General features: G+C 42.7%; 1 protein-coding gene across 4 annotated transcripts in view; it reads left to right on the top strand.

Moving 5' to 3' along the window:
- Nucleotides 1-14,877, top strand: part of LHPP (phospholysine phosphohistidine inorganic pyrophosphate phosphatase) — a 93,305-nt gene that overhangs the window by 16,573 nt on the left and 61,855 nt on the right. For 3 of the 4 annotated variants that reach the window (XR_013930564.1, XR_013930565.1, XM_080403171.1), the window contains exons 4-6: nt 2,687-2,750; nt 3,932-4,024; nt 13,159-13,250. Coding sequence is in view for 2 of the 4 variants with exons in the window: in XM_080403171.1 (XP_080259297.1) it covers nt 2,687-2,750; nt 3,932-4,024; nt 13,159-13,250 (249 nt within the window). In the remaining 2 variants the exon portion in view is untranslated. Of the gene's footprint in view, nt 1-2,686; nt 2,751-3,931; nt 4,025-6,085; nt 7,150-13,158; nt 13,251-14,877 lie in introns of those variants that run through there. The other variant, XM_080403172.1, reaches the window with a different exon arrangement.

Here is a 14,877-nt window from a genome sequence, read left to right as displayed (position 1 = left end):
GTGTTCCTGTCTGAACTGAAAATAAATGATTTTAGTAGTGAAAGAAACCAAAAACAAACAACAAAAATCCAACAGGCTGTGCTTGGATAAAGGGCTTTTAGTGTAGATTTGTGATGCAGTTTGATCTTGCAGCATTCTGAAATTACTAATGGTAAGGAGGATCGGGTGGTCCAAAAACTCTTTCAGGCAACAGTCAGCCAGGTTTCTTCTTCCAGGTTCAAATTCTACCCACCTTTGTAGTGGCTGAGATGTGATACTGGATGTGGCTCATGGCCTGTGTAACATAAATGACTCCTTGCTGTTTGAGTGGTACTTCAAGATGCAGTCTCTGAAAGCTGGTGTTAGCATTCTGCAGGTTGATTCATGTGCATGAAAACATCATACATAAGGGTGCACTTTCATGCTGGTGGCTTGAGAATGGCTATACGTGAGGAATAAGAAGCCAGGAGATTTTTTTTGATAATAGAGAAGCCCTACCAATTTGTGGAAGTAGCTGCAATGCACAGACTCCACCTGAACGGTGTTGGAGACTGGGGTAGAGGTTCCTCTGGCTGTGAGTGAAGTGTGGTGGCTGAGAAGACCTAAGGGGAGAGCCCAAGGATATACTGAGAAATGCTGTGCTGGTGCGTGTGGCGAAGACCTGCAAATACAACTGTGCTTTTGAAGTGACACATCAATTGTTGTTGTAGTTTGAATACCAAAAGACATTTTAAATTATCCTCTGATCATTAAAGGTAAATTTTGACCTCCTGCTTTCACATACAGGAAAAATCCAGTCTTTGGATGTTTTTTCCTAAGAACAATTCAGTTAGAGGTATTCCAAGATTTTAAACAGGAGTTTATTAATGCCAGCACTGACTAATGACAGATCCCAATGGCCTTGAAGGAGGTACCTGTTGTGCAGTGTATGCGCTTAAAAAAGGCTATGCATGTTTTGCTTGAGGAAGCAGTAGTGACAACTTTTTCCTGTGGTTCAATAGACTGTAATGGGCATGAAAACCCTTCTTAGGTTGTGGGTTATTGATCCAGCTGGGTAGAACTTACCAGCGGGAAGGAGCAGTTAAATCCATTGTGTTGCTTTACCTGACACTCATGCTCTGATCTTACAACACAGGCGAAAAATCCTTACTGTTTCTTAGATGGATAAGGAGAAAATGTTGAGCCAACAGCAGAATAGCTAATGTACGTAAAATAACCGTTTTATGGTATCTAATACCATCTTTCAAAATGAAATATAGAATCAACCTTTGTTTAAGATTTGCAACGCGATCAATGCAAAAATGCCTTTGAACCCTGTGCATATAAAAGTATTTATGTGGTTATTCATTGATGTAGACAGCTCTGAAACAGACCCACTGTTACTTTTTTGAAATGTTATTTTCCATTGAAAAATAATGATTTTTGGATATTCTGAGCTCACTTTTCACCATGAGCATATTTTTTTTAATGATTGATCATTTAGGTAATGTGAACTTTAGTTCTGATTCAGTCACCCAGGTAGGTAAGTTCTCTGACTTGAAGAAGAGAGATTGTGAATTGGATGAATTGTTCACCTAACTAGAGAAGCCTTGTTGATGCAGAGTCATATACAAAACCCAGCCACAAGCCAGCTTCATTTTTAACATGCAGGATCAGTGTAACTGGGTGGACCTTAACAAGGTGCCTACCTTGAGTAAGTAGGTTGATTTTGGTTGAAGTTTTAGTTCATTCCGTAGAAAAGGAAAGTGTCAGAGTCACTGAAGCAGAATGCCCGCCTCCTGGAAATGGAGTGATTTACATTTAGCATCTGTTTTGGGCTGAGAGTGGGAATTGGCTTTGTAATTTCTTCTGTCATGCCACTGTCAGAAAATTAAGCTGTTTACGCTAGACTATAGAAGGTTAATGGCTGTTCTAGCAAAGGTCAAGTGGTCATTTTAAAGGGAGGCTGTGCTGAATAATCGAAAATGGCAGAAGGATAAGGCATAAAATCTTAACTGACTGCTCATCCTACCTTTTTTTCCTGTCGTACAGAAACCTGTCTTTGCTGTGATCAGGAGAGCTTGGAAGACCTGCATTAATATGATTTCCTATTCCAGGAAAACACCATAAAGATACTAACTAGTTTTATGAGCTTCATGGCAATAGGAACATTTTTAGAAGGAGCAAAATTTGGCTTGGATGGCTTCCTTAGTCCCAGTAAACAGTGTTCTGGCTTCTCTCATGTGAAAGTCTGCTGGCAAGCAATGATGCTCAACTCTTTGGGGTTGCCTTCCAGATACACCGAAGAAGGTGTTACAGCTGCTGGTTGGTGCCAGCACTCATCTTGCTGTCTGCCGAGGGCTCTTCGTCACTGATTGAAGGAAGAGCAGTGTAACCGCTGTCCTTTGTGAGCAGCTAGTACTTTGTGCAATAAAATTCAGCCAAGTTCATCCCTGATATAAGCTAGCCGAAATCCCTTTGAACCAGTGGAGTTGCGTCCCAGGTGCCAGACAGCCATCCGATCTGAGATCTTTGCATTGCACAGGACTGAGCCTGTCCTTTACTTAATTTCTGGTGTTAAATTAAGGCTCCAGAGTTTCTGATGACTTGACTTTTTGTTGCAGCCATATGGACATCTGTATAGGCACAGAAATAATAAAATGTGGTTTCTTTGTATTTAACTGCCAACATTTTCATTTCATTGGAACTTTATCACTTTCATTTCCAGACGCTACTATAAAGAAACTGATGGCCTGAAACTTGATGTTGGAGCATATATGAAGGCATTAGAGGTATTTTATAGCTTGCATTATGCTTACTCGCTCTGTGCACCTTGTTAAAAGAGTAACTGGTATAAATACGGGTCATCTTCTGTAATTACTCACCTTGGTGGAGGAAGTTTCCACAGATTGAAATTCATTTACTGCATTCTAAAGACGAATGGATTCATTTGTTTTCTGGCTTCATTCATTTTTTAAGTTTTACTTAAAATGTGAACTTTAACCATTGTGGTACCTTTATTGGAAGTGAGGCCCTTGAAAGAAGGAGTCAGAAGAGCAAAGATATGGAATATTGTCTGCAACATACTCAGGAAAAGCTGAAGGTCCGTTTTATGTTTGGTGTAGCATTGTTAACACAGCCCTTGCCCTTAATAGTTTACAGCAAAAGGCCCTTATCCAGCAAGATACTTAAGTGTATTCCTGTTTTTAAGCCTGATAAAGTCTGTGCAGAACTGGAACCTGATAGATAAGTCAGCCTAGGGGTGAGGGAAGGAGAGAATCATTATTCTCCCTTTTATAGGCTTGCAGAGAGTTAAAAAGACCAAACCATCGTGAATGCAGAAAATAAAGCAAAGTAGAGTGGTATACAAGCACAAAAGTTAGTGGATATAATGTATGCTTGCAGCACATTCTTTTGTACCTATGTGAGTTTTGGGGAGTTTTTCCCTCTCAGATATGTTCAGGCTTCCAGTTGTCTAGGAATAAGCTAGAAACATACCATGCTTTTTCAGCATAGTGCTGATATTTAGTTGCAGGAAAACAAAACTTTTCAAGTCTGGCTGGTCACTTGAATCATTGCAAATATGCCAGGTGACTGAAGAAACCCTCTGTATCTTTTAAGGCCCTCCAGTACTTTTGATCATTTCATATGAAGGGTATTTGTCGTTTCTTTAAGAGTGATGGTCTTACAAAAATGAGCAGTCCTGGAACAAGTGTGAAGACTACTCTCATGACAGGGAATGTAAAAAGCTTGTAACATGAAGTGTTTCAGGAGGACTTTCCTGCCAGAGAATATTAAACACTTCTGTTATCCAAATTCTCAGATATTCACCTTCACCTGTTAATTCATTATGTTATTTAAGGGCAAAAATCAATAATCACATCATTTTTGTACAATTGACTGGAGTTTTGGAGTTGAACAAATCCTTTTCTGATCAGCATTTTATATGTGTCTCTCTCTCCTTTTTCCCCAGTATGCTTGTGATGTTCAAGCTGAAGTAGTGGGAAAACCAGCAAAAATGTTTTTTGAGTCAGCCTTAGCAGAAATGGGAGTTCCACCACAGCAGGTAAGGTTTCTGATGCTGTGACTGCTGGCTGTGCCATATAGTTATGCCCACTGATGCATGTTTTTTTTGGTTTGCTGTCTTTCATGGAAAGTTATCAAAGAGGTTGAAGGGAATGTGGCCAGGAGGATGTGGTAAACTTTGGGTGGATATACAAATGTGTTTTTCCAAACCCAGTGTGTTATAGGTGGTGCAGAGAAATACTTATATTCAGGATCTTCCAAATAATTACTCAGGAAAAAAGAAGAAGAAAAAGGAAAAGAAAAATTGTTGAAAAAAATGCTTCAGAGGGACACGCCCCCCATGTTTGCCCATTCTATCAAATAATGTGAAGTGTACAGAAGAGAACTGACAGCCAAGAGAGTCAATGCTAGCAGGTGGGGACCTGCTGAATTTCTTCTGCCCTGTTTGTATGTCCTGCCCTCCTGAAAGGCATGACATTATTTTCTCTGCTTTTTTGAGAGTTCCTTTTGACTGCCTGCTATTTCCCTTTTCATTCCCTGCATCTCTTTCTCTCTCTTTGCTCTGAGTTGAGACCTCATACCTCTTCCCAATTTAGAATCTTCCATCCCTCCATTCTCTACTGTGGTTTCTCCTCCTATTTGTACTCTTGTGTTGTGCTTTCTTATTCACTTTCTTCCCAAGCCACGTAGTTCAAAAGAACATGCATTTCTGCCATGGTATTCCTTTATTTGGAGGCCGAAGAAAACAATAAGAGAGAATAGAAGTTAGGTTTCCCAAGGAATTATGGAAGACGTTATGCCTCACAAGATGATAGGTGCCCCAGTGGCTGGCAGTCTGCTTGGTGACTGGAGGCTGCAGCAGGATGGTATTGCAGCCAAAATGTTATTTATTTCCTTTGATGTCACACTGACTACTTTTTTTAGTAAAAGGGAAAGGCAGAAGTAAAATATTTTCTAGTTTAGGTGAATGGGAAGCACTGGCTGACCCCAAAACTCTTCCCGTGTTATTGGGTTCATCACGCTTTCCAAAAACATGCTGAATGTGTGATGCTCCCTGCTTACTTAGTACAGCCCATTTTTTCCCCTGTCTGTAGTTGTGCCCGTATCATCTTTATTGATTTATTATGTCACTCAGGACATAAGGATGAGTATGAGATGACTCATGGACAGCGGTGAATTACAACGTAATAACTCCATCAGGGTTTTTTTGGTGACATAAACAACAGGAATGAAGTTTGGGTGGCTTGAGGGTTCCTAGAGCCTGGAGATGAAATTATGGCCCTGTAATTCAGTATGTGCTTGGTTTTACTTTATTATAGAGTGGGGAGATGGAAAAGACCTAGTAGGCTACCTAATCCATCTCCTTCCCTGCGCAGGAGTGTTCCCTGCCCCACGTTTGTTAATGTTTTGTCCAGAGTGGTTTTCAGTAAGCCAAACAACTGGACTTCTGTAAGTACCCTAGGGACAGTGTTCACAGTCAAGGAGGTCTTGTGAGCAGGCAGCTTTTTCTGAGATTCGTCAGAATATTCTCCTCTGAAAGCACATCTCTTTATTTGTAGTCTTACTCCAGGTAACAACCAAAGTGCTTGCCTTCCTGGGTATTTTTTTTCTCCAATTATCTCTAGACTTATTATCATTACAGTAGTTGTCTCTAAAACTGTGTGTTTAGCTCTCAGCAGCTTCCCTCGTGATTTGGTCCCTCTGCACCCTAACCTGCTGCGCCGTTCTTTTCTGTACGCCCTTCAGTTTGTCGATATCTTCCCAGTAACAAGATAGCTCAGCCTGAACATAATATCCCAGGTACAGCCACGGCAATTATTCAATCCATTCATCCAACCAGCAAACCAAGAAATCCATTTCAGACACACAGTGGCATTTGAAGAAAAAGTAGCTGGAAAAAAGAACAAGGGGGGGTGGGGGTGGAAAGCCTACAGAGCTCAGCCCTTGGGTGCTGTTTGTGTGGATCAGATGCATGTAGGTTTGTGTTTCATTTCTGCTTAGATCAGAAATGATTGGTGTGCAGGAGTAGAAAGGAAGGTGTAATTTTTGAGTTTTCTATCCTTGGACCCTGTGTAGTGGCTTTGCTTGCCCTTTTCCATAGGCAGGATGCTGTGGTTGTCCTCAGAGGCTGTTTTGCCCAGCTTGCGGCACGTCGGGACTGCGTCAGCGTGTGGCACCGAGGGAATTGTTACAGGGATGCAACAGGCACCAGAGCTCTTGTCTCAAAAACTTTGCCCCTGGAAACAAATTTGATACAAAGCATCAAACAGGTGATGAGCCTTAGTGAGTGGTTCCCATCAACTGCAGGAGGATTTGTTTTGGGTACCAAAAAACAGTAATAGTCCCCAGCAGAGTTTATTTATTCATTCTCTGCTGTTTGCCATAGTTCTGCTAGTGACTAACTTTATATTTTGATAGAGATATTTTTTCCCCATCTAATTTCTAGTGTTAAATGCCATCAGTTTGTTGTAGTAATATGTCTAGTCTGTAGGTGTAATGTTTTGTATTTGGAGAGATGCAGGGAGTATGTGCCTATCCAAGGAGGGCACAGCAGACACCACTGTGTAATGGCACTGGTCACTCTGTGCTTTAGCCTATGGAAAAAATAGTCCATGCTCCTGGAGTTAAAACCTGGATCATTGTGCACATGCGTAGGAGGAACAAATTACAGCAGAGCAGGCTACCTTAATTCTGACATCTTTTCCTAACTTTTGAGTGCTTGACCTTGCAACTTTAGTGTTCTTTTGAGACAGATTTGCAGGCTGTTTTAGTTCGTCATATGTAATAATAAAAACAGGGTATATTCAGTTTAATAAGTTCCTTAGTAATGCACTGTATTGCATTTTAACTGTCTCCTGAATGAGCTATACTTCTCTGCATTTGTAATGGCATGACAAGGAATGGTTTTACTTGCCTTTGCTTTTATAAAATGTTTGCCAATAATTTATTCCACCTGTGGAATGCATTTAATCCATACCATCATTAAACCATTTTAGATGAGCTGTGCTTTTGAAAACATATTACGATTTTCTTTCACCTGACTTTTAATGAAAAATATCTTTTTAATAAAGCTGTCTCACCACAGTAATTCTAGACAGTGGCAAATCTTAAATTTCTCAAGCTGTTTTAATCAATAAAGTTATCACCAGTTGTTTCCCTTGATAACTGCTTCTTACCTAGCCCCTGACTTTGCCTTCTGCTGCTGAGATGTTTTCAACTTGCACTTAGAATAGGAGGAACTCCCTAAAGTCCAATTTTCATTTTAACCTTTCCTCAATGGCCTAGAAATAACAGATTGCTGGTATTACTTTAATAGATTGGAAATTTAAACCTTTTAGAGGTAACCAGACCTATCTTACGATTCAGTAATATGACAAAGAATAACACATCTTAAAGGTTACTGAAATGCCTAATTCATATGTTTTAAGGCAGCTGTAACAGTGGATGATTTTTACAGCTTTACAATAAAACCTAAATAACGTTAAGGTTCCAGTAGTTTTATATAATCATAAAAAGTTCTCTCTGTAGCAAATTGTCCTGTTTTAATGGGAGTTATGGCAGGTCATGCTGGAGTGCATAAACTACTTGTAGTTAACCAATTCCCATTTCTGCCACCTGCAAGTCTCTGGTGGGAGTTAGTGGCGCGTGAGAGCAGAGGGAGGTCACCCCGAGAGTGGCACAGAGGACCTGCCACTGTGCCGGCATCCCCTGCTTGCTCACTGGCCGCGGCAGGGCATTTTTCCATCTCCAAAAGAGGAGTGAAGTGGCCGAGTGAAGTTTCAGGCTTTGAGTCCTGCTGAAAGCTTATTGAAGCCTGGCTGGCCCTGCAGCCTTTGGAAATCTGCCCTGGGGGTTTGATGTATTTCTTTGTTTCACCTGCATTGTTGTATGCTTTCTCCCAGATCAGAGGCCGCGTGTGATGCCCTTTGTGTGTTTGATGTGTGCACAGCTAGTAGTTCCAAGATAGAAATATAATTAACAGTAGCCTGGGATCCTGAAGCCTAGGAGATCACTGGTTGGGCCAAGGAAAATAGGGAGAAAATTAAATGCATTGTATTATTTGTGTAAAGAGGTATAATACATTGATTGAGATTTGTGTATAAGCTTTATTTCCTTATGTCCCTGGCACATTTAGCATGATTAAAGTTATTAAGCCCATAGCAAAAATCTGTTTAGGCAGAATATGTGTGACTCTAGAAGCATTCGCTGTGTTAAGTTATAGAACCAGAGAACGGGTTGGGTTGGAAGGGACCTTAAGGATCGTCTCGTCCCACCCCGTGCCCTGGGCAGGGCCCCCTCCCCCCAGCCCAGGCTGCCCCCAGCCCCATCCAGCCTGGCCTTGAGCACTGCCAGGGATGGGGCACCCACAGCTGCTCTGGGCAGCCTGGGCCAGCGCCTCGCCGCCCTCACGGGGAACAATTTCTGCCTCACAGCTCATCTGCATCTCCCCTCTCCCAGCTTAAGGCCATTCCCCCTTGGCCTGTCACCACGTGCCCACGTACAAAGCCCCTCTCCAGCTTCTTGCCGGCCCCTGTAGGTGCTGGGAGCTGCTCTAAGGTCTCCCCGGAGCCTTCTCCTCCCCAGGCTGAGCAGCCCCAGCTCTCCCAGCCCGGCTCCGTAGCAGAGGGGCTCCAGCCCCCTGACCACCTCCGTGGCCTCCTCTGGGCTCGCCCCAACAGGTCCGTGTCCTTCTCATGCTGGGGGCCCCAGAGCTGGTCGCAGCGCTGCAGGGGGGTCTCACGGGAGCGGAGCAGAGGGGCAGAATCCCCTCCCCCGCCCTGCTGGCCACGCTGCTGGGGATGCAGCCCAGGGCACGGGGGGCTCTCTGGGCTGCGAGCGCACATTGCCGGGTCGTGTTGGGCTTCTCGCTGACTAACATCCCCCAGTCCTCCTCAGGGCTTCAGTATTTGGTTGACGTTAGAGCACTTCTTTCTGCGTGTCTCTCTATTTGCATCCTCCGTAGACTTCAGCCTCCAAAGTACCATCCCTGAGCTTGTCCTAGTAAGCACTGCCTTGCAACCCGAGCATCGCTGGGTGGTACGGGGTGTTTGTATCTTTCTGCCTCATTGATTTTCTTACTCAGTCATTCCTTTTCTGATGAGACATTTTTCTGTCGTTTTAGTTAATATTAGAACTTTTGTTTGCAGACAAAAAATACCTAAGGTTCCCATTTACCACCCTGGCAGCCCCTCTGAAGGCTTATTAGTGTTGGCTACTCCTGTGGGTAAGAGGAGGCAATCCTCACACACATTCAGCTCTGGGTCTGTGGCCCAGACACCACCAGTAGGATTGCTGACCATGATGGTGATCTCTCCAACACAGATGTTTGTCCAGTGAGGATTGTATTGTGCCTTCCCACCCCAAAATCCTTGGAGGTCATGTTCATCTCCCCCGTTATCGCTGCAGATCTGGGTTGAGTTTGGTGGGGACTCTTTAAGAGCCGTGGCTTCACTCGGCTTAAGCAGACGTGTGCTTTATTTATTACGTGTGTACAACCACACACACCATCTCTCACCAGCTGTATGGTTTAGGAAAATACAATTTAGGCACATCTTAATTCTTTGATGACTTGTCTTAAAACCAGAGAGATTGTCTCACTGCATTTTTGCCGCCTTTTTAGTAAATTTTTCACTGATCTAAAAAAGGTAACTTCCGCAGAATAATTGGACAGATTAATGGTGTGATCCCTGTGTAAAATGTGAACATGAACGGGGATCTTTTAATTCTTGCTTTCAGTGGGTATGTGACCTTTCAGTTTTATATCTTTCTCTCTCTTCTTACCATATTGCAGTCAGAGAGGAAGTTAGACCCAGGTTTGACAGGTAGGGTTTTTTTATTTCCCTTGACAGTGCACCTTTTGACCTCTATCTTCTTGCCAATGATTTTTTAAATCCTAAATGATTTGGGAATAATTGCTCCTCCTTTAGTGATTATTGCCCTTCACCGATAGTAAATCTGTGAAATCCCCAGGGGCTGGAGTACATTTTTGTATGCGTATGCCACAAGCTGGCCTGGACAGGCATCGCTGCTCATCTGCAGCTGCGCTCGCAGGGATGCCAGGCATCTTGCAGGAAAACTTGCCTGGATGGGGTAAAAATACAGCCTCAGCCAGCAAGCGAGTGCTTGGTGGGCTGCCCTGCCCTGCCCTTTCCTGTTTGCAGAGGAAATTCCTTTTTAGGGTTTGGAGAACCTGGGAATAAAATTGTCTTTACTTCCAAAATCTCATCCTGAATGTCTCGGCTCAGGTTGAGCACGGGCGTGCTGGTGATGGAGGGCAGCTCTGCTCTTGAGGTCCCCCCCACAGCTGAGCTCTGTCCCCCTCGGGGAGGTGTTGGAAGGAATTTTATAAGAAGAGGGGATTATAAACCATTAAAAACCAGTGGTTGAGAATGATTAAATATCTCAGAGGAGCTTGGGGGGAAATCGGTGATGGTGGTGGGCTGGGAGCGGTGCTGCCAGGTTGTTTGCAGCTCTGCATGTAATTGCGGGATTATTTTGTTTTCCCTGTCTGCGTATACATGCTTTATTTACTAATTACTTAAAATTAACCCATCCTTTTCTCCCTATTTCATGCTGGATTGCTTGTTTGGAGAAGCGGTAAGGAAAGGTGAACCATCTAGAGGGGAAGGCATCTTATGGGGAACACACAGGTTTCCATGAGCACAGTGGGTAAGGAAAATGGTCCAATAATGAAAGGTTGGAAAAGACCGAGCCCTCCATCGTCTGGTGGCTGTAAAGTGGCTTGTGAGCAGAGAGCTGGAAAGGCAGAGCTGCCTGTCCCAAAGCCTGCTGCTGCTGCTTCCCTGTGGGAAAACATACCCACAGGTCCTGATGTCTCTGTGCTCCTTACAGGAGCTCTCAAAGCCTAGCCACAGCCGTGGCTCTTCTGGGCCAAAGGAAGCAAGGGTGGGCACGTAGGAACTGTTTCAAAATAAACTGCTTCGACATGGTACCAGGCAAATGAGCCTTGGCTTGAGAGGGCAGCCTGTTACATCCCATCACCTGAGGGTTGATCGGCATCCCTCTCATAGACAGTATTAAAAGCCAACGTGGAAGATAGATTAGGCTGGTAACTACAATATATAATCTTGCACGCCGCACCTGATGCGTTAGGCAAAAGAAGATTTGGTGTTTATAGGCTGAAGTTGTTCTGGATGCATGTGTTCATCGCTCAGTTTGGCTTATGAACACTCGGAAAATCTTCTGTTCAGCTGTGGCTTTAGGTATACCCTGAGATTTCCTTTACATGCTCTGTAATGAGTGAGAGAAGATTCTGTTGTCATTAGATCATTAATACCCCTGGAGCTTTAGCATTCTTAGACTTCTTAAATAAGTATGATTTAGTCCTGCCCAGCAGACTGCTTACAGAACGGGAATTGAGGTGTGGGTGATGCAGAAGATAAAATGGTTCTTGTATGGTTGCAGGCTACGTAAAAAAGAGGTGCTTCCATGGGAAGGCAAAGGAACGAGGGGGGTTTATATTCAGCAGAACTGGTAGCCGGAGTGGTGCCTGCAACGCAGACTTTCTGTATGTTTTTGACCTTAAAGCTGCAGCCAGCTGTATGGAAAGACTCAGCATTCCCACAGATTGCTGCTTCTGGAGAATTCGATGCCTGCTTCTGCCGTGTGTGCCTGGTTCCCATGACCTCTCTGGCAAGGGCCTATTTATCAGTTCTTCACAGATGGAAAAATGCTGGGTTGGCTTTCTGTGCGTGTCCAGCGCAGTCCCTGTTGGTGCTGCTCCCAGTAACCGCTCCTGGTCCCTTTGCGAACGGGTCCTTTAACCTCCCAAGCCCCGCACATGGGGCAAGGACCCACCATGGCAGACTCTGGAAAAAGGTCAAACCACACAGAGCAATTTCTTTAGTAAAAAAAGAAACACTTTGCATAGTGACTTCACATATCTGATGTGCAGGTAGGAAAATGATCAAAAGTATATGGAAGGGATGGAAATTCAGGCAGGAATTTCTAGGGTTGCAGGGTGCTGTTGTGAAAGCCCGGCAGTTACGTTTCTGAAGCAGGAGGCTTATTCAACAAGGTAAAGATCAAATGGTCAAAGATGCAACTAATGAATGTATTTTAGATAAAATTCAACCTTGATGCAAAAAGGTGCAAAAGAACACTTCAAGACTGGATAGATAAACTAGACTACATATTTTCAAAGCTGGTGTGCTTCCTCACTTTTTGGTGCTGCCTCTGTTCTGAGTAATCCAGAATGCCTTTGGAGGCTTGAAAGCTGATTTTTTGTTTATTAATTGAAGATTACTTTTTTATGTGTATGCTGGTTTTTTGTTGAAACTATAAAATGACACCTCCCCAACCATTTTTAACTTTGAAGAATAAAATAAACGTAATCATTTTTAATGCAGGATGATAATAAGCACTTGAAATTTTGTAGACATGGTTGTCAATGAAAAAGACACCTTGGTTGATACACTTGAATTTAACAAAGTTCTTTAACAACGACAGGAAGGTAGCGTGCATGCTGCGTATTTTCATCAGACACTCAGATAAATAGCACAAGCAGAAGATCTTTTCTCAGTTACATTTTTTGGGGTAATCTACTCAATTGAGCTTATTAGTATTTGCATAGACTTAAGCTGACTAACGCAAACCGTGCTAGCCCTCTACATACTGTGTCACATTGTGCAAAAATGAATAAATTAGATTTTAAAGTGATTTCCTGAAATTTCTGTGTCAACTTGAGAACGGGTTGGGATCAGGCTCTGTGAAGTTATACATCTCAGTGATCACAAGCTTAAGCTTTTGTCTTGCTTTCAGAATACCAGTTTTAAGGAGATGTTTAAAAAGTTAAGCTTAATTTAAACTGCTTGGAGCATAAAGTAAATGGATCGTTAGGAACAGAATAGGCCTAACTTCATAAAATCCAACATTTTCTTTGAACTGTGTGCCAATTCACTTTGATTTTTGTGATTGATTACAAATTGTATGGATGTATAGTGCACTAGTACATTGCTCGAGGAGCTATGGCACAAATTACATTCAAGGTAGGATGACTTTTAATCAATACGATGACAATATTATCTTGTTTAATTTGTCTGATGGCAGTATTAAACATCAAATCAAGCTGTTTGTTATGTCAAAGGAGCGTGACGTATGGCAGAAATAAAATTCACTTGATGCCAGATTTCCTGTATTTCATTGCTTTGACAGGCCATCATGATTGGAGATGATATTGTGAGTGATGTAGGAGGTGCCCAGCGGTGCGGTATGAGAGCTCTGCAAGTGCGGACGGGGAAGTACAGGTCAGTGCACACCCTACACCCCGCACCCCGTGGGGGCAGTTGTGGAAAGAGGGGAAATAATTGTAGGTAATGATTTTTCTATTTAGTTTTCTGCTAAACAACGCTGCGCTCAGATTTCCATGCAACACATTAATTTCTGGGAGAAAAGGAGTTGTGGTTTGGAACCTGGTATGCATTCAAAGCACAAGACTGCATTTTTCCCTGCCTTTTCCAGGTCTTTTCCCATTGGTGGCACAGATTTGCTGTCAATGTACACTTGCATTTGTTGTCTGAACAAACACCTCCTTGTGCAGCAGTTAGGCTTGGGTGGATGATGACATTTTCATTTGCAAAATGCAGTTTGGGTAAACACTGTATATGGAAGTGGCAGGAAGGGCAAGACATGTTGTCTTTGATCTTTCAAAGAAATATTTTCTGTTAAATTCTTGCTATAATTTTTTCATCACAGTGCATAGAACTGGTGTGTTTCTTGGGCTTCACTTATTTTATTATTTTTTTGCTGCTGCGTGAAAGTGTTGTACACTTGATATAAGATGTGTCTGAAACTTCTAGCAGGGTTAAGATTATAAAATTAGACTGTCGACTCAGTGATCTCTGTAGGTCATATCTCACAGCTTTATGAAGGACTCCATATGTCTGCTATTTCCTCCAGACGTGTATTCAGCACTGACATGTCTGAAATGCGGGAGCTGTTTCTCCACTTCTCATCCTACCAGAGTGCAGGCTTCTGCAGGCTCGCTCATCTCTTTCAAATAACCCTTCTCTGTGCAGGTGTCTCCATGATCTTGTGCTTTCTTTGACTCAAGAGCTACCTTCCTGCAGCTGCTGATAGGAGACCCCAGTGCAGTTATAAGCAGGGGATGGTCCAGGCTTGACTGGTGGAAAATGAAGCCGTCGTACGATACTCAGGCCAGGGCAGGTTTGAGGTTGGCGCAAGGTGGGTCTCCAAATGCAGTGCAGACATCAGTCCGTACACTTAACATTTGGATTCTGTAACATGCAAAATCTCCTCTTAACTGTCTTCTTTTAACCATAACCATGCCTCTTTGTAGTAAACGTGGTTCAGCAACACCATCTGTCATTTGACATAATTTATATTTTTACAGTTTTTCTTGATTTTTCAAATACTGAGACTGTAGATGAGGAATACCATTTTTGGGGCAGGATGCAGCACGTGAGAATGGTGCTTGCCATAGGCTATCTGAAAGTTACTTTGCTAGTTTTAAAGTCAATCTGCTTCTCAATTTTCCTTTTAGTACGTGTAAGGTGATAAAATGCTATCCAGTGCCTTATTTCTAATGGACCAGTAAGCGATGGTTTCTGAGAAAAAAAGAGACAGATACAGCTGTAATTGTATTTTGTCTCTTTTTACATCTTTAGGATAGTACAATTCAAAATCAGTTACCGGTCTGAATCAAGCTCAGAAAATCCCAAAGATTAATGAATGAAGTATATAATGTGTGCTGTTCAGATTATTTGTCTGTAATCTGTGTAATCCCATTACTTTTCTAAAGGAGAAAATAAGGATTCAACTTTGAATTCAAGGTCGATTTTCCTCTGGTATTAATGGCATCACTTCCTGAATCCCCATCTTAATGTCACACAGATACGGGTGTCAGTGAAGGAG

Source organism: Falco punctatus (assembly GCF_963210335.1).
Source record: "Falco punctatus genome assembly, chromosome: 9".
NCBI lineage: Eukaryota > Metazoa > Chordata > Aves > Falconiformes > Falconidae > Falco > Falco punctatus.
The sequence above is the reverse complement of the archived record's forward strand: the minus strand, read 5'-3'. Positions and strand labels throughout refer to the sequence as shown.